This window comes from Hoplias malabaricus, chromosome X2 (assembly GCF_029633855.1).
Source record: "Hoplias malabaricus isolate fHopMal1 chromosome X2, fHopMal1.hap1, whole genome shotgun sequence".
NCBI classification, from domain to species: Eukaryota; Metazoa; Chordata; class Actinopteri; order Characiformes; family Erythrinidae; genus Hoplias; species Hoplias malabaricus.
Window position 1 is genome coordinate 9,343,517 of NC_089819.1, and position 25,223 is coordinate 9,368,739.

The following is a 25,223-nucleotide window of genomic DNA, read 5'->3' on the forward strand; positions in this document are numbered from 1 at the left end:
TTCTCTCTTTCCGTCCCGCCTCCCTCAGGAAAATGAAGGAGAAGAGGAGGAGCGTTTGTGGCGTGATCTGATAATGGAGCGAGTGACAAGGTCCGCAGACGCCTGTCTCTCTGCTCTGAATGTGATGACATCAGCACGGATGCCCAAAGCCGTTTACATGGAGGATGTGATTGAGAGGCTGCTGCAATTCTCAAAGTTCCACCTGCAGAACACATTGTATCCTCAGTATGACCCAGTGTATCGCACTGACCCCAGCGGAGGTAGGAAACTTTACATGTTTTTTACACTGGGTGTCTAAGCTGTTTCACAACCAAGAAATGTTTAGAGGATAGAAGATCAAAATTTGATGCCATTTTAAGTGCTTGCTGGAGTTTGTTTTTCACCATGTAACCTCATCAAAAGTAACACAGACCCCTTTTTTCTTTTCCACTCTGTCAGGCTCGATGCTAAGCTCAAGGGCGAAGCGTGCTAAATGCTCCACCACTAAACAGAGAGTAATTATAATGCTTTATAACAAAGTGTGTGATGTAGTCAGTAACATCTCAGAGCTGTTAGAGATTCAGTTGATGACCGACACCACCATCCTACAGGTACTACACTTTCTTTTACACTTTTAGCTACACCTCTTTCACTGTTTCTCCCTCTTTCTAAAGTTACTACTTTCTGATTGGCTGTGTGTGTAGGTTTCCTCCATGGGAATTACTCCATTTTTTGTGGAGAATGTAAGTGAATTGCAGCTGTGTGCAATCAGACTGGTGACAGTGGTGAGTTCCTCTCTCTTTCTCTCATATTCCTGCATAAACAAACACAACCACACACTCACCACATGCTCAATGTAAACGTGCACAGCAGGTGTCCTGCACTCAGATAAATAGTGCTGCTTTCAAACACTCACACACATAAACATTAACAACATTCTGCTTAACTGAAAACTGCACAGTTGTTGTGAAATGTTATAATGTAACACAACTTTTGCACTCACCACATATCAATAATCTCCACTAGTCTAAAGAGTTTTAAATTTGCAAAGAATGGAAATATGAACAAAAGTTTTCTATCCTCATAATTTCTTGTGGGTTGCTCTCAGGCAGGAATGAATCCTCAAACTATGGGCTGACATCATCAGTGTTTTTAGAACTATTTAAGTTAATAACTTTCTGTGAGGAGCTTTTAAAGGAGGATGTTGGCTTCCATTCAACACCACTGTTTAAAACCGCTGGAGGTTTTTTAGAACCAAAACACTTTCATGATCTCAGTCACAAAAATGTGGTAATTAAAAAAAAAAAAACATTAAGGATAGTTTTGGTTACATTCCATATATGTAAGAAACCATAATATAATTAATATCTTTGTTAGAGGTTTTTACGCATAAATGAATAGCATATTATTTGTGTGTTATTTGCAGGTGTTTTCTCGTTATGAAAAACACAGGCAGTTGATTCTGGAGGAAATTTTCACCTCTCTTGCTCGACTACCCACCAGCAAACGCAGCCTCAGGAACTTCAGGTGTGTGTGTCTATGTACCTGTGTAATGTCTTTGTTTATAATTAATTTTATCTCAGTTAAAATGCACTGTTTCACTAAAGCTGTTGTAGTATAACATTTTCTGTCCAAAATATTGGTACAGTAGTCTATAGTGTACAGTAGTAGTCCTTTAATAGGTGTATGTACACAGTTCTGCTTGTTTAATGGAGTAAAATTTGTATTGTGTGTGTGTGTGTGCAGATTGAACAGCAGTGATGATGAAGGAGAGCCGGTGTATATTCAGATGGTCAGTGCTTTGGTTCTACAGCTCATTCAATGTGTGGTTCACCTGCCTTCAGATAGAGACAATGCAGAAGATGAACGCAAGAAGGTATACACATGTGCACACAGTGTTAAAGTGGGTTTTAGAAAGAAAAATACCCTACCATCCTCTTCCATGAGCGTGAATTTTGTTCTGCTTGTAGCACACAGTTTTAGAATGACACCCCACACTTCTGTTTCATAAGTACAGAACTCACTCAGAGAGAGTGAAGTAATCCTCACCTCACTGATACATTTTCATTATAGGCCAGTCTTCTAAAGAACTTATTAAACATCTGACATTCTGCCTGTAGGTGTTACACTAAAGCATCAGAACCGCAGACCAAAACAAATGCTTCATATTCAGTCATGCGATTCCCTTTAGCCTTGCCTCTCACCTGCTGCCAAGCAAAAGAGTACAATTTCACTCATAATATTCACAATAAATCATACCTAGCCAGTCACTCATGAATGCAACGTGGAACATCTTGTACATCAGGGAGAAGAAACACTTGTTCAGAGTCATGTTGAAGGACAAAAATTTGGTTAGACCAATAGATATTGGTTCAGTTCTGTGTGAAAACACTTTTTGGATGGTTTGGAAATTCAGACCAATTACAGGAAGCTGAGGCAGCGTAAATGACAGAGATGGGCATGACAGGGTGATTCACATACTGCCTTCACTCCAAAAAACATAGGGGTAGAAATCATGTAATTTAACTGTAAATTTGTTACCCTACCCATTCTATGCCACCTCAAGTGAAAATTCTGTTGTCATTGAACACTGCACATCATTTTATATACATTTACTAGTGGTACTGCATGTTTTAATGTTCAGAGATGGAATATCATGTAACACCTCTCTACAGTCTCACACATAGGTTGGCTTTGTTTTTGTGTTATGTTAATGTTGTAAACATATAAATAAATTCTGAAGTTTAAACAAATACCATACTGGCATCTTAGCACACCACATAGAGTATAAAATACTGCATTATTATCAGAAGAGCACTGTGGCTTTGAAGGAAAGGTGCAGAAAGGTGTTTTTGGGACATAGCATTAATCTGCTAGTGCAAAATGTGTTCATTCAAAACAGAGCAGAGAACAAACATACCAACTCACAGAGGGGGTATGTGATGTCATTCTCTGCTCAGGATGCCTGTACTTCACTATGTTGTTACATAATTTGTTTTCTGCTATAATAATTGGTATGTCATATGCATAATATATATATATATATATATATATATAAATAAAATGTAACTAGTTGTGTTTTTTTTTTTTTTGTGCGTGTTTCAGGTTGATGATGATGTGCTGATCACAAACTCATATGAAACAGCTCGACGAACAGCTCAGAATTTCCTCTCCGTCTTCCTCAAAAAGTGAACATCCTCCTCCTCTTTGGCATATCTTTCAATGTTCCTTGTTTGTGAACTCACATGTGTTTGTTTGTTTATATGTTTGTTTGGGTGTTATAGATGTGGCAGTAAACAAGGAGAGGAGGATTACAGACCTTTGTTTGAGAACTTTGTGCAGGATCTTCTGTCTACAGTCAACAAACCTGAGTGGCCTGCATCAGAACTACTACTCAGTCTCCTGGGGCGATTACTGGTACACATACAAACAACACTCTCGTACATTTTACATATTTGAAGCCCCCTATAAATGCATTTAGAATTTGATGCCTGCAACACATTCCAAAAAATTTGGGACAGAAACATGTTTACTACTGTGTTAAATCACTTTCCTTTTAATTACACCTTTTAATCATTTGGGAACTGAGGATACAAATTGTTTAAATTTTGCAAGAAGACTTTTTGTCCATTCTGGCTTGACACAAGACTTCTGCTGCTCAGCAGTCCCTGCTCACTTTCTCTTTTTCATAAGGCACCATAGCAGACAAATCTGTACTGCAGGCAGGCCAGTCAAATACATGCACTTTGAGTCTAAAAAGACATGTTGCTGAAGTTTATACAGAATAAGGCCTGGCATTGTCATGCTGAAATAACCATGAACCCCCCCATATAAGACTCCCCAGTGTACGTCTATCCAAATATCCAATATTTTCTTCCACACCAATAGTAACTTCTCACAAACACTAGCCACCCGTTGTTAAGATGAAGATCAGGTAATTATTTGTAAAGTCTTATATTTTTGACTCATTTTAAAAGCTTTCACGCTTCACAGCCTCTGCCAAACATGGGCAACATGTGCTGTTTTTGTAGTGCTGGATGTAAATATCTTCAAATGTGGATAGCGTTTTACTATAGCCACTGTGCTGTTGATTCAGAATAGAAAACACAGTAAAACACTTCTCTGTCCCCATTCTGTCGGTTTTACTGTCGGGACACACTTGTTTACTTGTTTGACAAATTGACCGATCCTGCTCTGCAGTGAGATTAAGACTATAGACTAAACATGTATACTTGGATACAGAAATGTGTAAATAAACAAAGGTGGAAATGTAATTATACAGAAATAAAATCAGGAATGTGGAAATACTGAAATAATAACAAGATGTGCTTTTTCATTAAAAAAATTATTTACTTTATTATTATACTTGTGTAATTTTTAATTTTCTGTAGTGGATATATAATAGTTATTTTCCCAAAGTAGTGCCCGGTAAGTATTATGTGTATAGACTGTGTGTGTGTGTGTGTGTATTAACAGGTGCATCAATTCAGTAATAAACAGACAGAGATGGCTCTGAGAGTGGCTTCTCTGGATTATTTGGGCACCGTCGCTGCTCGGCTCAGGAAGGATTCAGTCACAAGCCCTATGGACCAGAGAGCCATTGACCGCATTATACACCAGGTACAACATGCACACACAAATACACCCAGGCAAAGTTATATACACATTTGTTATGGTTTACTCTGTTTTCAGCTTTATTTGTTGATCCCACCTTGGATTTTTTAGGCTTTATTCAAACAGTTCATTCTATCAGGACTGATGTTCTGCAATCTGAGACCTTGTTTGCACTGCAGGGCAAATGAGATTTGTTTCTTACACCTGATTTTTAGACAGAGTGCCCATGTTTGGAGTTACAGGTGACCCAGTTGTGTTTGTTGGCTGTCATAGTAAAAACCCAGGAGTTGTTAGTTTGCAAATTAGCATAAAACCATATGAAATCTGATCTGACTTGTCAAACCTAGTCACATCAACATCTGTCCTGATTCCTGACTGTATTTGAGGAAAACTCTTGACTATAACATGGTTTATTGTAATATTTTTTTGTGTTCAGAGCTCAGGGAATGATGAAACTCAGCAGCTCCAGAAAGCTTTGCTGGACTACTTGGACGAGAACTTGGAAACAGACACCGCACTTATAGTGAGTCTGTCCCACATATAATACTTATACTCACCCACCATTCCAGTGAGAGCTTCTGTTATGTTTATTCTAGTGAGTACTGTAGCCTTTTAAAGGCTCTCACTCATTCCTGAAAGGCCCACTTCTCATTCTCATCTCTATATTCTTTCATTTTTCCCCCTCTATGCTTTCTCTCTCTCTCTCTCTCTCTCTCTCTCTCTCTCTCTCTCTCTCTCTCTCTCTCTGTGTGTGTGTGTGTGTAGTTTGTTCGCAAGTTCTACATTGCACAGTGGTTGAGGGACTGTCAGACTGAGTGTGAGAAAGCGATGCAGAATCAGAACCTGAATCCTGAGGAGTCAGAGGGACATGCCAAGGAGCTCAAAAACACTCGGGACATCCTACACAGGGCAGAGTCTCGCAAAAAATTCCTCCACTCTGTCATCAAAACCTCCATCAATCAGTTCCCCACTCTCAGGTACTTTTTAATACCACACACAAACATAAATAGTAGTAAATGCACACATCAGTTACAGTATAAGTACTGTCTCACCCCTTGAAGCTTGTAGGAAAGGATGAAAGATTTATAATGATAATAATAAAAAAATGAATATTATTATTTTTGTTGTTTTTAATTGTTTTTTTTCTTGTTATTTCAGGATTAATTCAGATACTGTGGATTACGATGATGCTTGTCTTATTGTACGATACTTGGCCTCCACCAGACCTTTCTCCCAGAGCTTCGACATCTACTTGACACAGGTAACACAAACCAGACCTTCCTCATCTACATGACAGTGTTTAATGCACTACAGAAAGTGTAGGAGCCAAGCTCATTACTATTGTAATTAAAATCTCAATGTAACTGCTTCATAATTTTGTTTGTTTGGATAATATATTATAGATCCTGAGGGTTCTTGGAGAGAGTGCGATTGCTGTCAGGACCAAAGCGATGAAGTGTCTCTCTGAGGTGGTGGCTGTGGACCCCTGTATTCTGGCCAGGGTAATGTTTCTGTGTGATGGTTAATAATGTATGAAATGTGGTCCGTATCTTTGGGAGATCATAAGTTTTATTCCAGGAATCCCAGAGTGTGATATTATCTTTTGTGTGCTTAACATCAAAATAAATTTTCTGTTAGACAGCCCACTTTTTAACTGTTAGCATTCTCCTAAAAACATTTTAAGCTCCAGTAGCAATAGGGTAGGTTAATTAATCTTTTAATTAATTAACCTGTGTGTGTGTTACAGTCTGATATGCAACGTGGAGTCCATGGGAGGTTGATGGATAATTCCACCAGTGTGCGGGAGGCAGCAGTGGAGCTGTTGGGGAGATTCGTTTTGAGTCGTCCTCAGCTCACAGAGCAGTACTACGACATGCTAATCGAGAGGATACTGGTCAGTACTCTCAAGTGTGTGTGTGTGTGTGTGTGTGTGTGTGTGTGAGAATTTGCATGCCAGTCCAGAATACAGATATTTTAAAGTAAATTAAAAGTTTTAGAGTTTTTCCTGAATTGCTAAAACACTAAACCTTATTCTCAGAACAAAACTATCAACTGGCAAAATTGATTTATCAAATTATTCACCAGATTGGCACTGATGCTGATATTTTTGCAAAAATCTAACCTCATTCTCATGAATAAAAAAAGAACCACATACCCTGTACTGTATGTAAAGCAGCGCATGCACTCAGAGACATGAATGTTGGTATGAAACTGCGTTCAGTCTCATGAAGAATTAATGTCTGAGCCTGTATTGTAAATATAATTAAATATATACATAAACATAAATACATAAAAAGAGTGTTTTTCGTAAATCAGATTTTCCTGCTGTGCCAATAGCAGATTTTGTATTTTAATGTGTTTTGTCTAACTGCTGTTTAGCATTTATGTATTGACCAGCTTTCATCTAACATCAGTTGTAGGTTTTGAACATAGCTTAAATATTTTGCTGTTTATTTATTGAATTTATTTTCCTTTTTTTGAGATGTGGATGTGTTTTATCAATACAGAAAACTCTCATTAGTTATAAATGTTATAAAGATTTCAGCCATACCAGTTTCTCTTTTTATTTTTGTGTGATTGTGTGTGTTTTGTCTCTCTCTCTCTAGGACACAGGCATAAGTGTTCGCAAGCGTGTTATAAAAATCTTGAGGGACATCTGTCTGGAGCAGCCGGGTTTCAGCAGGATAACAGAGATGTGTGTGAAGATGATCCGCAGAGTCAACGACGAGGAGGGAATCAAGGCAAATACACATTTACCTCACAACTTTGTCAAACACGTTCATTAGATTCTTAATAAAGTAGTTTGACTAGCATTGAATGTAATTGATGGGGTCTACAGTAGTTGGTCTGGGATTGGTGAGTGGTCTACATTAGCTGGTCTGGTGTCAGTGGGTGGTCTACAGAAGCTGGTCTGTGATTAGAGGGTGGTCTATACTATGTGATATGTAATACTACAGGAGCAAGTCTGTAATTCTTGGATAGTCTATAGTAGCTGGACTGGGATTGTTGGTGATCTACAGCAGTTGGTTTATGTTTGGTGGGTAGTCTGTTGTAGGTCATTTGAGGGAGGGCATGCAGTAGCTGATTTATGATTATGTATTTTATTTTTTGTAGAAACTGGTAAATGAGACGTTCCAGAAGCTGTGGTTCACTCCGACGGCCAATCATGATAAAGAGGGCATGAACAGAAAGATCATCAACATTACTGATGTGGTCAGTACAACCAAACGTCTAACCATCATTCTTTCGTTGAATGTTTTTATGTGTTCAATAGGGCCTCAGTATTAATGTAATCTACTGATTCTGCAAGCAATTTTATAATGGTTCTAAGAAGTAACACGTCAGGGTATATAAAGAAATTATCAGCTCATTTTGATCATTAGTGTTGTTGCAATAGCTATGAAAACTAAACAGTCATGAGTAGCACGAGTATGATGATGAAATTGAGCCTCATCCTGTGCATAACAAATTTCAAGAAATTCACCATTCACGATACATATGGAAAAAAATCATATGTCCTTCACTTCATAACTATACTGAGAACATTATGCACCCCACATAAATAGTGGCTTAAAATGTGATGTATATTGTGTCCTGCAGGTGGCAGCTTGTCGGGACTCTGGTTACGACTGGTTTGAACAGCTCCTCCAAAACGTGAGTATTTCTGTTACTATAAAATGAATCTGTAAAAAAATATTCAGTAATAAAGAATAAGAATAAAAAAGTCCTTTTGGTCTCTCTCTCTCTTTCTGTCTCTCTCCAGTTGTTTAAGGCAGAGGAAGACTCATCCTATAAACCTGCGAAAAAAGCCTGTGTGCAGCTGGTGGACAATCTGGTGGAATACATCCTTAAACATGAGGAGGCTCTCTCAGGTTTCATCACTTTACACGCACTAAACATCGACTCTCTCTGTTTGTTCTGTTTGTATTTAACACCTGGAAAGTTATTAGGTTATTATGTTGACTGATTTCCTAGGTACTTTACTGGGCTCTTTTAAATTATTTCCTGGGTGTTTTCTTGTGTGGCCAATTTCCCACTGAGTCTAATTGGTTGCTGCTCTGGGTGGGTAAAATCCTGGGTATTTTACTGGTCATATGTGGTTGATTTCCTGGGTATTGTACTATACTTGTGTGCTTAATTTTCTGAATATTTGTGGGTGTCATTTCCCAGGTATTGTGAAGGTCTCGTGTGTGATTTCCCTGACAGGTTGTTGTACTTAACCCTTGTGAATAATGCCCCAGGTATTGTAAAGATCTTGTAGGGCAATTTCTTAGGTATTGTATCCAGCTTATGTGGGATAGATCCTTAGTATTTTACTGCCCTTGTTTCCTGGGTTATTTCAGGCTCTTGTGTGGTTACTCCCTGGGTAATGTGTTGTTTTTTGTGGGTTATTTCTTAGGTATTTTTTGGTTTTGTATAGGCTGTTTTTCAGATATTGTGATAGGTCTCAAGGGGGTAATTTCCCAGGTATTTGGAGAAAGGGATTTAAATAATTTATCCATGGTATTGATTTTATTAAAAGGCTTTAATTATTTTTCTTTGTGTATTTAGAGCATAAGAGTGTAAACTCTACAAGATTGGTGGCCTGTATTACCACTCTGTATCTGTTCAGTAAGATCAGACCTCAGCTCATGGTCAGACACGCCATGACCATGCAACCCTACCTCACCACCAAGTGTAGCGTGAGTACACATATACGCACACACATTCGAACTCATCATCCATACATCTCCACATCACTGCGCTGTTTTCTCAAAAACAAACTGTAAACATGTTAATCAATGTGAGAAATGAGAAATTAAAATCACATTGTTAGAATAGTGTAGCATTCTCAAATTCTCAATCCTCAAAATCCAAAAATGTTGAAGGAACCCTAGGTAAGATTTGGTATCTGGGCTCTAGGTGCAATATCATCAAAAAGTACATTTATTTCAGTAATTCAATTCATGTTATGTAGGTTCATTACAAACAGAGTGATCTATTATAAGCGTTTTCCTTGTAATGTTGATGGTTATTGTTTGCAGCGAGTGGAAGGAACCCCAAAATCATTATCTCAGAAAATTTGAATTATCAACACAAAACACCTGCAAAGGTTTCCTAAGACTTTAAAATGGTACTTTAGTATGGTTCTGTAGGCTACGCAATGATGGGGAAGACTGCTGACTTGACAGATGTCCAGAAGGCTGTTATTGACACCCTCCCGCTGTATCTAAGCATATTAATGGGAAGCTGAATAAAAGAAAACAGGGAACACAAGCAAAAGGGATAACCACAGCTTTGGAGGATTGTCAAGAAAAGGCCATTAAAAATGTGGGTGAGTTTCACAAAGACTGGACTGATGCTGGACATTCCTTGTGTCAAAACTCTCTTGATCCAGAGGCAACGCCAGAAGCGTCTTACCTGGGCCAAGGTTAAAAAGACTGGACTAATGCTCAGAGGTTTTCAGGTGAAAGTAAATTTTGCATTTCATTTGGAAATCAAGGTCCCAGAGTCTGGAGGAAGAGTGGAGAGGCATACAATTCAAGCTGCTTGAGTCTAGTGTGAAGTTTCCAAAATCAGTGATGGTTTAGGGCAGGGGTCAGCAACCTTTACCACTCAAAGAGCCATTTGGACCCGTTTCACACAGTGAAGGAAACACTGGGAGCCACAAAACCCTTTTGAAATTCTATGTATATGTATAAACAAACTATACTGTGTTACATTTATGAAAGACGTTGTGTTGATGGTTAAGTAAAATACTCAATGTCTATTTGAGTCCTTGTAGTAATGGGGGAAAAAAACGTCAAACTTAAATTATCTACTGGCAGCAAACAAAAATGCTGTCCTCTCTCTGCGTGCCATTATCCTTTTACTTGCGCCGTGCAGTCAGCTTTCCAATAGTTCAAGAAACCGCACACTGGCGGCTGTCGCACATTGGAAGTTGTGGCGTGTATTAAGAGCGACAAAATATTTTAAATATTAAATGTTAAAATATTTTAGATGTTACAAGATCGCCATAATCTTCATAGAATTACATTTTGAAAATGAACGCACTAAAATAAAATACATTTTAATTAAATACTCATTAATTATTTTCAAAAGCCGAGCCGCATCAGAGGGATCAAGGAGCCGCGGGCTGCCGACCCCTAGTTTAGGGAGCCATGTCATATGCTGGCGTTAGTCCACTGTGTTGTATCAAGTCCAAAGTCAGCGCAGCTGTCTACCAGGAAATTTTAGAGCATTTCATGCTTCTCTCTGCTGACAAGCTTTATGGATATGTGGATTTCACTTTCCAGCAGGACTTGGCACCTGTCTACACTGCCAAAACTGCAAATACCTGGTTTAATAACCACAGAATCACTGTTTGACAATGCAGGTGATTTGAAGGCCACTATCTCAGCAGTGCCACAGAATGATCGCCTCCACGCCACCCAGCATTAATGCACTAATTAATGCAAAAGGAGCCCAGACCAAGTATTGAGTGCATAGACTGTACAAACTTTAAAATTGGTCTTGTATAATATTCTAATTTCCTAAGATAATGACTTTTGGGTTTTCACTGGGTGTAAGCCATAATCATCAACATTAAAAGAAATAAACACTTGAAATGGATCACTCTGTAATGAATCTACAAATGAGTTTCACCTTTTGAATTGAATTATAGAAATAAATTAATTTTTGATGATATTCTAATTTATTAAGTTGCACCTGTAGTTGCATTTGGGTCATTTCGCTTTTACAGCACTGTCCTGAAATCAAAGGGGAGGGGGGTGATTTCCTACCATCCTCCAAAAGTTACATAGTACAGTTTTTGCAGTGCTAAGCTCAAGTAGCAGTAACAGAGATTCTATTCTCTTTATTACAGGTCAGTGAAGTGTTACAATGATTTTACTGATGTTATTGTAATTTTAAGGTAAAATACTACCTTATGTCCCTTTCATGTATGTAATTATGTTTTGCCACATCATCTACATTTATAAATTCGACCTTCGGCATCAGCACAGGTAGCCTGAGCTATGTAGTGTGTAATAATGTAGCAGCCTCCTCAAGCAACATGCAAACCAGTATCTGAATAGTGGATTTATTGTATATAAAGGAAAGACAGTAAGTGTCTATTTTGGTCAATGGGGAGCGACAGAAAAGAAGTGTAAATATCAAAAGTCATTGGTAAACAAGGTTTTCTATTTCTTTTCCAGCAATAAACATTGAGACATGTAAGCCATTGCCATGTTGACTGACTCTCTCTCTCTTTCTCTCTGGGTGTGTGTGTAGTCTCAGAGTGATTTCCTGGTGATCTGTAATGTGGCGAAAATCCTGGAACTGGTCATTCCTCTGATGGAACATCCGAGTGAGAGCTTCCTCACCACCATTGAGGAAGACCTGATGAAGCTCATCATCAAATATGGCATGACTGTGAGTACACACACACTGTACGCCAACACTGAGGACCTGATGAAGCTGATAAACAATATAGTATGGCTCAGTAAACTCAGTACAAACCCGAGTAATATTTAAAAACATCTCTTTATTAGTAAATAAGTGAATTTGCTTGTGTATTTACATATGAATGTGTTTCTCTGTGTGTGGTTCTGCAGGTGGTTCAGCACTGTGTGAGCTGTTTGGGAGCTGTTGTAAATAAAGTAACCCATAATTATAAGTTTGTGTGGGCGTGTTTTAACCGTTACTATGGCGTCCTGACAAAGCTGAAGGTTCAGCATCAGGAGAACAGCAACAGCATCAATCAGACAGCAACAAAAGCAGCGCTGCTCCGATCCCTCTTCACTGTAGGAGCTCTGTGCAGGCACTTTGACTTTGACTTAGAATACTTCAAAGGAAACAGCAAGGTACACACACAAACACTGTACAGATACCAACAAGGTACATACACATAAGACACATTATAAATGATGTGTATATGTGTTTATTCGTTTGTTTGTTTGCAGATTGAGATTAAAGATAAAGTTCTTGAGCTCCTGCTGTACTTTACCAGTCACGAGGAAGAGGAGGTGAAGTGTAAAGCCATCATCGGACTGGGTAAGAGCCCACAAACTCTCTCTCTTTCATCACACTCTCTCTTGTGCAGACACACACACACACACTTGAAACTCTCATGATACCATAGTAATCACACAGCAATCACCTCTCTCTCTCTCTCTCTCTCTTTCTTTCTCTTTCTCTGTCTAGGTTTTATGTTCATAATGCACCCCAGTTTGATGTTTGTTCCTGAGGTGAAGGTCCTGTACAACGGGCTGCTGTCTGACTCTAAAAGCTCTGTGACTCTGAAGATTCAGGTGCTGAAGAACCTGCAGATGTATCTCCAGGAGGAGGATTCTCGCATGCAGGAAGCAGACAGAGAGTGTGAGACAATACAACCACCTGCGACATCTACCAACCAACTAGCAACACCACATTAACCACCTAACAAGCATCACACTGTTCACCTATCAACACTCTAGCTAAATATTCATTATGGATATGGTCTGTTGATGGTCACTAATATCAGAATAATCTGTGTCCATGTGTGTGTGTAGGGCAGAAGTTGTCTAAGCAGGAGGACCTGAAGGAGATGGGAGATATATCTTCAGGGATGAGCAGCTCCATTATGCAGCTTTATCTGAAACAAGTGCTGGAAGCTTTTTTCCACACACAGTCCAGCGTCAGGCACTTCTCCCTCAATGTCATCACCTTAACACTCAGCCAGGGACTCATACACCCTGTACAGGTACACACACACCCAAGTACAGAATCTCTGATAAGTCCAGAACATTAGGTGTCCTCTGTATAATAGTTGTTTTATTAACTTAAAATAAAATAGAGAAAATGACCGATTGCTCTTTAATCTTGAGGGTGTGTTGTTCTTATGCAGTGTGTGCCATATCTGATCGCCATGGGAACAGATCCTGAACCCACCATGAGGAACAAAGCTGATCAACAGCTTGTTGACATTGACAAGAAATACACAGGCTTCATCCATGTGAGTAGCACGCACACTCCCACATATTCATACACAAAGTTATTTCCAGAGAATGTATGTTATCTAACCTAACAGGTCTGGGCAGTTGGTGTTCTCCTCCAGGCTTGTTGAACTGACGTAACCGAATCATCTGTGTGTGTGCATGCGTGTTACAGATGAAGGCTGTTGCGGGGATCAAGATGTCATTCCAGGTGCAGCAAGCTGTGATGGGTTCCTGTTCAGTGGGTTCTATAATTCGTGGGTTTCGTAAAGATGAGTCCCACACGGCTCTATGTTCTCATTTGTACAGCATGATCAGGAACCAGCGAAACCAACGCAGAGCCTTCCTCATCTCGCTGCTCAACCTTTTTGATGACAGCTCGGTCAGTACACACACATGTAGCAACTCATAGTGCCTTCCTCATCACCCTGCTCAACATATTCTACGTACAACCCCATTTTGGAAAACGTGATATAAATAGCGCTGTCGCTTGATTAAAAATATTAACTAATTAAATTATGTTTTCTGAAATTAACTGCATTGTCCCTTTTAAGACTAAATTTTATATATACTGGATATTTAAATGTAAAATAAAATGTAAGGTCAACATAGTTTGAGATCAACATTTGTATTGGTAGTACCAAGAAAACCCATTTTCCAGTTTCCATTTTTTTCACTGAACAATCTTATTGTATTTTGCAAATATGTAAAACCTGTTTGAATGTGGTATCTGCAACTGTATAGAAATTTAGTTAAAAGTTTCCTCTCTAAAAAGAATATGAAAGACATTCATGTAGTATACGTAAAATTCCCAGAGGATTAATGGCTCACCACTTTGTGCTCAACTTCATAAAATATTCGTCAGACAGTATAAAAAGAAAATTTTTCAATGCAGGTTATCATATAATTTAGGTCTTAGGAGTTAGCAGAGCTGTCGGTAGAGATTTATGAGCTAGCAGGAATACTGAACATGAAGGAGGTGGGAGATGGACATGGCACAAGCACACCACTTAGAGAGACAGCAGCATATTGTTTTGTTGCTCTCAGAGAAGAAACAAATATTAAAGAACCATCTAAAAGCTTGTATATAGTTTTACTACTTGTAACGCTGCCACTGCGCACATCTCTGGAGCTCCGTGCCACTGCGCACATCTCTGAGCTCTGCTTTAGAGTTAGGGGACACAGTGCAGTGTTTTTTCATATCTGTTCAACTCTCTCTCTGTCTCTCTCTCAAACAGAAGTTGGACGTGGGTGTGCTGTTGTTTATAGCGGACAATTTGGCGTATTTCCCATATCAGACTCAGGAGGAGCCGCTCTTCATCATGCACCACATCGACATCACATTATCTGTCTCTGGGAGCAACCTACTGCAGACATTTAAAGAGGTACCACCCCTTCCCAAAACACACAAACATTAACATGGTAAAAATCTGATGTAAACAGGATAGATGTTGTGTAGTCTGGGTTCCACACTCAGAGTTACAAGCCTCTAAATCCTATCTGTGTGATCAGACTGTAGAGGTTTTCATTGGTTGTTGTGGTAACAATGCAGCTATGAGTACGAAGTGTGGGGGGGGGGTGGTTGGGGGGGACTCACCAAATGACAAAAAAAACTCATTAAATTTGATCTGACTGCTCAAACTGAGCCATGTGTTTGTGTGTTCAGTCTTTAGTGAGAACTCCAGGTCGGACACCCAGGAAGCGTCACACGAGAGTAAGAGTAAAGAGAGAGAGAAATATAAAAGAGAGAGAGGAGGAGGAAAACGATGAGGAAGACAGGAGTGTGGGAGAAACAGAGGAGCAGCAGGAGGAAGAGGATGGAGTGCTGAAGGCTCCGGGGGCAGAGTTAGACTCTGAGTCTGATCTGGAGGATGTTGATGTGGTGATGGAGCGTCTTCCCGATGACAACATGCCCCTCATTGAATTCGCTCGAGCATCACAGGGAATTCTTCTTCTCCTTGTCCTCAAACAGCACATAAAGAACCTCTATGGCTTCTCAGACAGGTATATGTACACAGATTTCTCATAGACACACGCTCCTCATCTTCAAACGGTACATAAAGAACCTTTTACGATGCCTCAAATGCATGCATATGTGCACACACGGGTGATTTTGGTTTATGTTGCAGTTATCATAGCTTAAATCATAGTTTAAATTAAAGTGATTGACATAACTAACTCCCGTTTGTGTGTGTGCAGTAAAATCCAGAAGTACTCCCCCTCTGAATCAGCAAAAGTATACGACAAAGCCGTCAACAGAAAATCCAACGTCCAGTTCAACCCTCGGCAGACAATTGACTTCCTGTCCCATGGCAAACTTTGCAGCGATCTGACTGAACATTTGAGGAAGAAGATTGTCCAACAGTTCCTTGATGTGAGTCTAAACACTGTAGCCCCTATGAGCCCATGGTGACATATGTGTCACAAACCTTTTATAAGGTTCTGAAAAGATCCCTGCATAACATTATCCTTCACTTTACACAATGATGCCCCAAAGTGACATTTACTTGAACATCCTGTCACATGGCAGTTTGTGAATTTGTGTAGGTTTGACCTCATTTACAGAATGACTGTTAATTGGGTACATAGATGCCACAAAAATGCTTATTTTAAAGCATAATTTTTGTTTCTAAAAGGTGTTCCAACATTTTTAACAATTCAAATGCTTTTGTAACTTGTCCTATGTTACATACGACCCATTCTGTTCCCATTTCAAGAACAAAATGTTGTAATACAAGGTAAGTTGTTGTGATGTTTATATTACATTTGTTATTTTAAACTAAAAATCATTTTAGAATATGGCATGTTGGGGCTCTTATGAGTTAAATGGCACATAGACTCAATTTTCTGTAGGAATGTCACTTGTGTTTTTTCAGGAGTGTGTTCAGAGCTTGTTCTGAACAAGGTACTGAAGCACCACCAAGTATTAAAATTTGACATTCATATAAGATTACTGTTATGAAACATTATGTACCCCTTTAAACTCTGGCAAACACAGCAAATTGGACTGAACCTTTCTGAACTGAGCTGTTTTTAAACACAGGAAAGTCTGGGTTGTGTAAATTATTTGAACCCACACTTTGTCTCTCTCTTTAGTGCTAGTCAGCAGTCAGCTTGTAGTGCAATATTTCTCCAGCTCTGTGATATCATTGTACACGCTTGCCCATTGTAGCGTTAAACATTACACAGTATAAACAAATCCAAGAATCCCATTCAATAGGACTTGAGGACATATTAATGATTCAAAAACTAAACCTGTTTGAAAAATCGAAAGGTCTTCTGATAGACTATCATTCACTATTTGCGATATATTACTCACAAAAAGTGTTCACTAATTGAAAATGGAAATTCAAGTTTAAAAAATGGGCTAAAAATCATGAATCCTAGGAATTGCTTTAGTGGCACAGATGCAAGCAGAAATATCAAATTCTGGTAGTAATGAATGTGAAATGTGCACATAGGCTTAGTGTTACCAGGGTAAAGTTTTAGTGTGTAGTTGATGTGATTTTGTGTGTATGTGTAGTTTAAGCTGCTGATGGAGCACCTGGATCCTGACGATGAGGAGGAGGAAGGTGAGGCGAGTGCTGCCGTCAGAAACAAAGCCATCAACGCTTTACTGGGAGGACACAGTCCGAGAAATCACCATACAGTTGAGACAGAGGAGGAAGACAGCGAGGGGGAAGACAGGACACCAGGGGTCAGAGCACATACAGACACATCCTAATATAATATGCAGCCAAAAGTTTGTGGAGGCACTTCAAAATCTCTTCAGAAATGAAGGGTATCAATCTGTAGTTTGTTCCTCTATTCTGCAATAATAATCCCTATTTTTCTGGAAATGCTTTATGCTAGATGCTTAAACAATGCTCTGAGGATTTGATGGCAATCAGTAACTTAAATATTACTGTGGACAGATACATGTAGTGGAGGATAAATTCTGGATCGTAAACACCACGCCTGCTCACGCCAGACATATTTGATAGTGCTACATTACTCTAGAGAACACAGTTTCACTTCTCCAAAGCCTAATGCTGGGGGGTCTTTCACCTCTTTAGCAGATTTTTGGCATTTTGACCTTAGACTCAAGTGCATCTGCTCAAGAGCAATTCCATTCTATTGGTTGTTAGTTTTGTATGGCGAGTATGCACAGTGTTCACAAACTTTAGGGTCCAAATTTATATTATTTATATGTTTGTTGTAACTATTATGTTGTATATTTTAACGCTGAGTGTTCTCGCTCCATGCAGGCAAGTCGTCGCGCACGCAAAAGTGCAGAGTGTTCGGATGCTATCCAGGCAAATTTAAACGAGTCTGTGAGAGCTCTGGACATTGTGGCAGTCCTATGTCCACGCTACAGAGAGCGCCCCCAGCTGGTGAGGATTGTGCAGCGCAGCGGCGACAGCTACAGTGTGCACTGGATGGTGGGATCATATTCCGGACCCTGGACTGAGGCCAAGCGCCGAGATGGACGCAAACTCGTCCCTTGGACAGAGACCGTTCAGGACTCTGACATCGTCTACAAGAAAATTACACTTACCAGCGGCAACAAGCTCGGTCACAAACTCGCACAAACGCTGCGGGGGATTTACTCTAGCAAAGACAGGAACTCCAGCTAATCTAGGAAAACACACACACACACACACACACACACACACACACACACATACAAACTACTGCACGAATAGACCAATAAACATAAACAATATATAAATACACAGGCCTGTGTCTGGTGAGGGTTAACAAGCCTCCAAACTAATTAGCATGCTTTGTTCATTTATTGATTTTATTTATATACAGAATCTGTCCAGCAACGCATTAGTAACTTTAATAACAACTTGGTTTACCACAAAGTATTAACAACACCTTAGTAATAGAAACCATCTGCAAACACCCTGGTAGCCATTTTAAACATCACAACCTATAAACACTATAACAACCATCTAACTGGCCTCTATAAGCACACTGACATTATGTGAAAATAACACAGGAGCTGCATATTAGCTTCAGTAAAAGTACCTAGAATACCATAAAAACACTTGGTAACTAATTATGATGCATAACAATCCTTAGCTTTAGCTTCACCCTAGTAATTGACATTCTCCTCCCAGTCACCTGGAACATCCTAGCAACAACGTGCAATACCATTAAATCGTCAAAACACACTGCACGGACACTTTGTATTTTCATTAATTTTCTAGTAATTCATTAAGCATTAAACCATTATTAGTTGACTTTGTCAAGCCAACGTAGTTTGTTCACCAATGTCCTCTTCCTTGTTCTTCATTTAATTTAAAAATGAATAGATTTCAAATAATTAGTTAATGCTGAGATTGATCTTTCATTTGCATTAGTGCCATGTAAAATTGTCAGACCAAAAACAGTTGTTAATATCATTTTATTTAAAAAATCACTCCCCCAGCCACCCCCCTGACCCGGTTTAATTGTTTACCACTGTTTTGCACAGTCACAGGCCTGTCAGGACCAGTCTGCTCTGATCGTACACTCCTCTTACACACACTCGCACCCTGCTGTTCTACACTACACACTCCTCTGTTGGTCTTTGTGTGTGTGAGTTTGTGTGTGTGTTTTCTTTCCTGACGCTGGCAACTAAAATGTTAGACACATTTTCCTGGGTGATTATTTTGGCTGCTGTGCAGCAGAACCTGCTCCGGTTTGGTTTCTACTCCCTCTGTATCATAGTTTAACATAAAAATATTGTTTATATCTATAAAATAAATTTAAATATTTACTGAATGTTGAAGAGGATTAGTTTGTTGATGTTTTTACAGTTTTTTTTCTTTTTCTCTCTTTCTTAGCGCCAGAAGGCTTTGTTATAGTTTGGCTCTTTTTTCCAAGACCGCTCTGTGTGTGTCCGGTGTGTTTTGGACAATAGCAGGGTGTGAGTGGGTATAATTTATTGTTAAAGCAGCAGTGTGGAGAAGCAGCGTGTGATTGGCTGGAACTGAAGCTCCACTTATGAAACAAATACTGCAATAAATTTTCTACTTCTCTTACTCAAGTCTCTTTTTCACTTTCTCTCCTCTTCCTAATTGACATTTAAGTAATTTGGCAGGAGCTGTAATCCTCTTACAGACATAAGGGAATGTAGTTGTAGTAGTCACATATTGGTGTAGCACACTGGGCTTACTCAAGTAGGGAATTAAATATCAGTCGTCTTTATAGAAAGCAACATTGTTAACACTATGCTACACCCTTCACCAACATTCAAATCCTAACCAAGATAATATCACTACAGTTAATAGTTTACAGTTAACAAAATAAAGCATAAAAGTATATTGTGCATTCGCATGTTGACAACAGCTCATACGACAATGGATGACATGAAGCCCTTCCCCATCAAGACCCTCTCACACGCGGTTTCACTGACTCTCGCGCACACTTCCACTCTCCCGCGTTAATCCTGGATCTATGGTGTACGGATAATAATAATAACATGAATAATAAAAATAATAATATGAAAACAATTTTAAAAAATTATTATTGCCACTTATAAAGCTTGTTTCACATACCCAGGGACACTTTATCAGTTCCACTGACCACACAGGAGCACGTTGTAGTTCTCTGCCTTTTTTTTATTTTATTTTATTCCAATTCACCCTGCTCTTCAATGGTCAGGACCCCCACAGAGCAGGTATGATTTGGGATTGGAGATTGGACATAAGAAAGTATGAAACAGGCGGACTACAGTCTGTGTCTCAATAATCTTAATGATCTAGACATAAGGCATTTACCAGTTTCACAGTACACAATTCCTGACGGTTAGTGATAAGGTACACGACATGGGTTTTTTTAGGGTCAGAGGAAACATGGTGCAGTGACAAATCTCACTACCCCCCCTTCAGAAGCATGGGAGGTGAAATAAGGACGGGAAGGTGAGACTTGGAACCACACCGGAGTGAGTGAAGACTGAAGAGATGCTAATGGATTAACATTAAATGTTTATGAGCAGTGTGCCTGTAAAATGTGTCGGTTTAGTCACTTTTTGTTTCAATTTAACGACAAAATGTCGCATGCAAAAAATAATGCATTCTAGGGTGACCAGACGTCTTCTTTTACCCGGACATGTCCTCTTTTTTAGACTTAAAAAAATGTCCGGCCGGAATTTCACAAACGTTCGGGATTTTGTTTTTCTAGAGCTTACATAGAACTTCGAGAAGCGTTTCGTTCACAAACTAGTCCCGCCCTCCCCTACTCCGATTGGTTCACGTGAGTGAGAAGGGGGCGTGGGGAAGTATCTTCTGATTGGACGGTCTGACTGTAGAGCTACCGTTATTGGTCGATAACCTTCTCTGTAAACATTTAATTGGTCAGTCTGCACGTCAGTAGTCCTTGTTTACGTCAGGCAAAGCTCCTGTACCTACCCTCATCTGGAGCAGCTATGCCATGACGTGTCTTCTTTTTCACCATCTCAGATCTGGTCACCCAAGCATTCTAGCCAGAATTACAAACTCGCTGCCCATTCCGCATTCAATAATTCCGCGCTGCCTTCCAACTTAAATGTTGCTATGATTTTGTTGTAACCTTTAAAACACATTTGCATCCAATAAATACATCCTGATGTAGCATGCTGAATGTCAGTCTAACCTGTAGGTTATTAAATAAAATGAAAAATATAATGATAATTGTTTCAAAACATTCAAATTGTAAAATTTGTCACTGATATCTTAAAACTAGAGAACTTATAAATATAATATTTATATAATTAAAAAATACTTTTGCATGCAATTTATTTTCAAATTTAATTTTGATCATTTTATAGATTATTTTGTAGGTATCATAATGATTTAACATCTTCAAGAAATTTTATAAATACATTTTACCTCAATGTTAGTCTCCGTCACAGACGCTCCGATCTCAAGTCTGATACTTTCAGTGCGTTAATCTACCTCACTGTCAGGAGCCAGTTGCATTCTAAATGGCTCTCTTTACATCCACGTATATGCACTTCTGTGTATCGTTTTGTACTTGCTCTGCTACTTGTCCAACATTCATCATGAAAACTGCTGCCTTCTACACGTTATGCCAAAATAGACTTGTGATTGGTCCTTTAACATGTCAGTCAGGTTTCTACTGCTGTAGTAGTAGGTGGTTCTTGGTCATGTTAAATGGTGAAAGATACCAGAGACTCTGGAAAAGTGAGATTATATGAATATCTGCATTTATAGGGAGATCTGAAATTATAAAGAAGGCATTTGCAAATGTAAATATAGGTGGCAATGGTGCAATTGTGTTTTTGTAATGTCGTAAATGTGACTGACCAGTTAACTGTATCCTAACAGATAAAGTTATTTCTTAGGATGTTGCAGTGGTGTTTTTGATGCTATGAAATATTTAAGAATCTTTTTATGGGGATAAGGAAGATTTGGGGTCCTTTTATTATATAAATAATGCTTATTTTAGATATGTTTTAGATTTAGCTTTGTTGCAAGTTTAATAAAGACATTTTGCGAATTGGTCCTAAATATTTACTTTACTGAGTGAGTTACATTTACATAAACATTAATTAGTTTAGTTTACTAATTTAGGTATTTTTGCTGAAGCCATGTCATGCCTAAATATGTGGCCAGATGTCAAGGCCACCCAACAAATGATCTATGTATTTATTTTTCATGTTTAATGCTGTAATGTACTAAAATGTTTGTTTAAATACGGTGGCGCAGCAGGTAGTGTCGCAGTCACACAGCTCCAGGGGCCTGGAGGTTGTGGGTTCGATTCCAGCTCCGGGTGACTGAGTTGGTGTGTTCTCCTCGTGTCCGCGTGGGTTTCCTCCGGGTGCTCCGGTTTCCTCCCACAGTCCAAAAACACACGTTGCAGGTGGATTGGCGACTCGAAAGTGTCCGTAGGTGTGAGTGAATGTGTCTGTGTTGCCCTGTGAAGGACTGGCGCCCCCTCCAGGGTGTATTCCCGCCTTGCGCCCGATGATTCCAGGTAGGCTCTGGACCCCCCGCGACCCTAAATTGGATAAGCGGTTACAGATAATGGATGGATGAAAGTTTCATGTTTAAAAAAAGTGTGCAGTTCTTCAGCCACAGTAATATATCTTTGTGACGTATTTTGTTATTTATGTGGTTAACAGGTCCCTTCTTTAGTGTTTTCTCTGACAAACATTTTGCCTGGTATAAATAATCTAATCAAGCCCTGAGTTACAATGAAAAATGAAAACACTACAATTTGCAGAAATCTGTGGTTCTATTTAAGACACAGAATCCAGTCACACTCTGGTCTGGAGAGGATTTTAGAATTATGAGTGTGTCTGAATGTGTCACGTGATACTGCTGAGGTCTTTTTTTTGTGAAGTCACCATGAATGAGGAGAATAGAGCTCTGTGGTTCTATTTAAGACACAGAATCCAACTGACCTTCAGAGGTCGCTTTCTGCCTGGAGTGCATAAATTATGGGTTTGTCTGAATGGATCATGTAATATTGCTGAGGTCTTTTTTTCCCATAGAAATAGAGTATATAAAACGACAAATTATTAATTATTAAATAACAAAATATTTCCACTAGGTCGGGGAACCCCCAGTGGCCATCAGAGGTTGCCTCGCTTCCGCTTTGCTCTGCCGTCGGCTCCCTGGGTGAACCCTGAGCTTCGGGGAACCCCCAGTGGCTGCCAGACGATGGCTTGGCTAGCCACTAATCAATTAAACAATGAAATATTAAGAAAGTAATTTTATTACAATAAATATTTTACAGTATCGGTACACAGTCCTCGTTGTAGAGCTCCACTTGAGTAAAAGTACAAAAGCATTTACCCTCTAATAAGCAGGCACATGCCCAGGCACCCGCACTTTTGCCCTGGGTGAGAAAAGTGCACTTTCTGCTGGAGGCCAATTTTTTTCTTCATTCATCAATATTTTAAAAAATTACCCCCTTTGGCATCAATTTCCCCCAAAAGTGTTTTGATATTTGACAGGCATTTTTATGAATTCTTGTGAGAATTCTTCCCTGCTCTGATCTGCGTCACAGGCAAGTTCCCGCCTTGCCCCTCCCTCTTCGGTATAACACCTGTTAATAGATTGTCAGTTCAGCTGTTCAGTTATATTCTTCGGTCCAAAAGAAATGAATAGATTAAATATTTAGAGTTTTGCTATTATTTGGCTTATATATACAACACGTCTCTTTCTTTATGTCATCAGATCTTTAAACTTACTGGCTGCTATCAGGATGTTAAGAGTATTTCGAGAAGTAGAAATGTTTTTTTAAGACAAATCATTTTATCATAGTTCACATTAAAGATTTGTAAAACTAATACCACTGCACCACTACACTGTGTACTACATGCGGTTGAAGAAGATGTTTAAAATTCAGCCCTAGTGGTCTGTCGGTGTAATTGCAAAGCGACACAGATGCTAATGCAAAAGTATAAACTTTCACAATGACATAACAGATTTTTTACTAATTTAGGAACACTAGGTGAGATTTGGGCGGCACGGTGGCCCAGCAGGTAGTGTCGCAGTCACACAGCTCCAGGGGCCTGGAGGTTGTGGGTTCGATTCCCGCTCCGGGTGACTGTCTGTGTGGAGTTGGTGTGTTCTCCCCGTGTCCGCGTGGGTTTCCTCCGGGTGCTCCGGTTTCCTCCCACAGTCCAAAAACACACGTTGCAGGTGGATTGGCGACTCGAAAGTGTCCGTAGGTGTGAGTGTGTGAGTGAATGTGTGTGTGTCTGTGTTGCCCTGTGAAGGACTGGCGCCCCCTGCAGGGTGTATTCCTGCCTTGCGCCCAATGATTCCAGGTAGGCTCTGGACCCCCCGCGACCCTAAATTGGACAAGCGGTTACAGATAATGGATGGATAGGTGAGATTTTTTTTCTATTCCTGGGGCTCCCCCTAGTGCAATTAACTTATACAACACTGTACTGAAATTGATAGGGAGGGGCAGGAAGGGGGTGGTTTCCTACCCTCCTCCAAAATGTACATAGTGCAGTTTCTGCAGTGCAGAGCTGAGAGTAGCAATGACAGATGCTCTATTCTCCCTATTACAGGTCAGTGAAGCATTGCAATGATTTTGATGCTATAATTTTAAGGTAAAAAATTATGTAGTGTTCCTTTAATCTCTATGTTTTGTCTGCATAGTTACAGAGTATAGTTGGAGCTATTTCTGCAACTCGGAGACATCTGTTTGTTAAACAGGCTATGGTTTTGTTTTCCTGATACTCATTTTTGTCTTTTGCACTCTGTACTGGTTTTTGTGTTTTGGAATATTTCTCCTGGTATTGATCTCGCTTTACGTATGGTGTTTAATACATCTCCAACTAACTCTCACTCTCTGTAAGGGATTTGTGACACCTACAGATCCTTAAACCATGTATATGAATGAATATCGGATTAATTCATGTCATTCTATTAAAATAGAACCAAGAGACACGAGTCTTTTCACTTACAGTATGTTGACTATGGACGAGTCTTGTTACTAAAATGATAACAGGACATAAAGAACATAAATGATGGTACTTTTGTACTTTTACTCAAGTGGAGATCTTAACCAAGGACCTCTTCTTTTACTGGATTAATATTTTACAATGAGTATCTGTACTTTAACTCAAGTACATAGTTTGTGTACTTGGTCCACCACTGCGAATTACATTTACTTCGTTACTGTCTTACTGCTTAAGCATACATAAATGCTGTAAATTGACTCTGTAGATTAATACAGTGGTATTGGAGCGCCCTCTGGTGG

General features: G+C 39.4%; 1 protein-coding gene across 1 annotated transcript in view; it reads left to right on the forward strand.

The window, feature by feature from the left end:
• LOC136676465 (nipped-B-like protein A) overlaps positions 1-19,526 on the forward strand; it is a 32,037-nt gene extending 12,511 nt beyond the window's left edge. The window contains exons 16-45 of the mRNA XM_066653515.1: positions 29-260; positions 439-590; positions 684-764; positions 1,406-1,506; positions 1,726-1,855; positions 3,085-3,167; positions 3,264-3,396; positions 4,456-4,599; positions 5,030-5,116; positions 5,359-5,570; positions 5,752-5,854; positions 5,997-6,095; positions 6,341-6,487; positions 7,200-7,334; positions 7,708-7,806; positions 8,194-8,247; positions 8,357-8,465; positions 9,145-9,275; positions 11,845-11,985; positions 12,168-12,416; positions 12,516-12,606; positions 12,757-12,930; positions 13,104-13,294; positions 13,439-13,546; positions 13,702-13,908; positions 14,765-14,911; positions 15,193-15,530; positions 15,726-15,900; positions 17,050-17,223; positions 17,774-19,526. Of these exons, the coding sequence (XP_066509612.1) occupies positions 29-260; positions 439-590; positions 684-764; positions 1,406-1,506; positions 1,726-1,855; positions 3,085-3,167; positions 3,264-3,396; positions 4,456-4,599; positions 5,030-5,116; positions 5,359-5,570; positions 5,752-5,854; positions 5,997-6,095; positions 6,341-6,487; positions 7,200-7,334; positions 7,708-7,806; positions 8,194-8,247; positions 8,357-8,465; positions 9,145-9,275; positions 11,845-11,985; positions 12,168-12,416; positions 12,516-12,606; positions 12,757-12,930; positions 13,104-13,294; positions 13,439-13,546; positions 13,702-13,908; positions 14,765-14,911; positions 15,193-15,530; positions 15,726-15,900; positions 17,050-17,223; positions 17,774-18,142 (4,596 nt within the window). The 3' untranslated portion in view covers positions 18,143-19,526. The remainder of the gene's footprint in view (positions 1-28; positions 261-438; positions 591-683; positions 765-1,405; positions 1,507-1,725; positions 1,856-3,084; positions 3,168-3,263; positions 3,397-4,455; positions 4,600-5,029; positions 5,117-5,358; positions 5,571-5,751; positions 5,855-5,996; positions 6,096-6,340; positions 6,488-7,199; positions 7,335-7,707; positions 7,807-8,193; positions 8,248-8,356; positions 8,466-9,144; positions 9,276-11,844; positions 11,986-12,167; positions 12,417-12,515; positions 12,607-12,756; positions 12,931-13,103; positions 13,295-13,438; positions 13,547-13,701; positions 13,909-14,764; positions 14,912-15,192; positions 15,531-15,725; positions 15,901-17,049; positions 17,224-17,773) is intronic.
• The last annotated feature ends 5,697 nt before the right edge of the window (positions 19,527-25,223 follow it).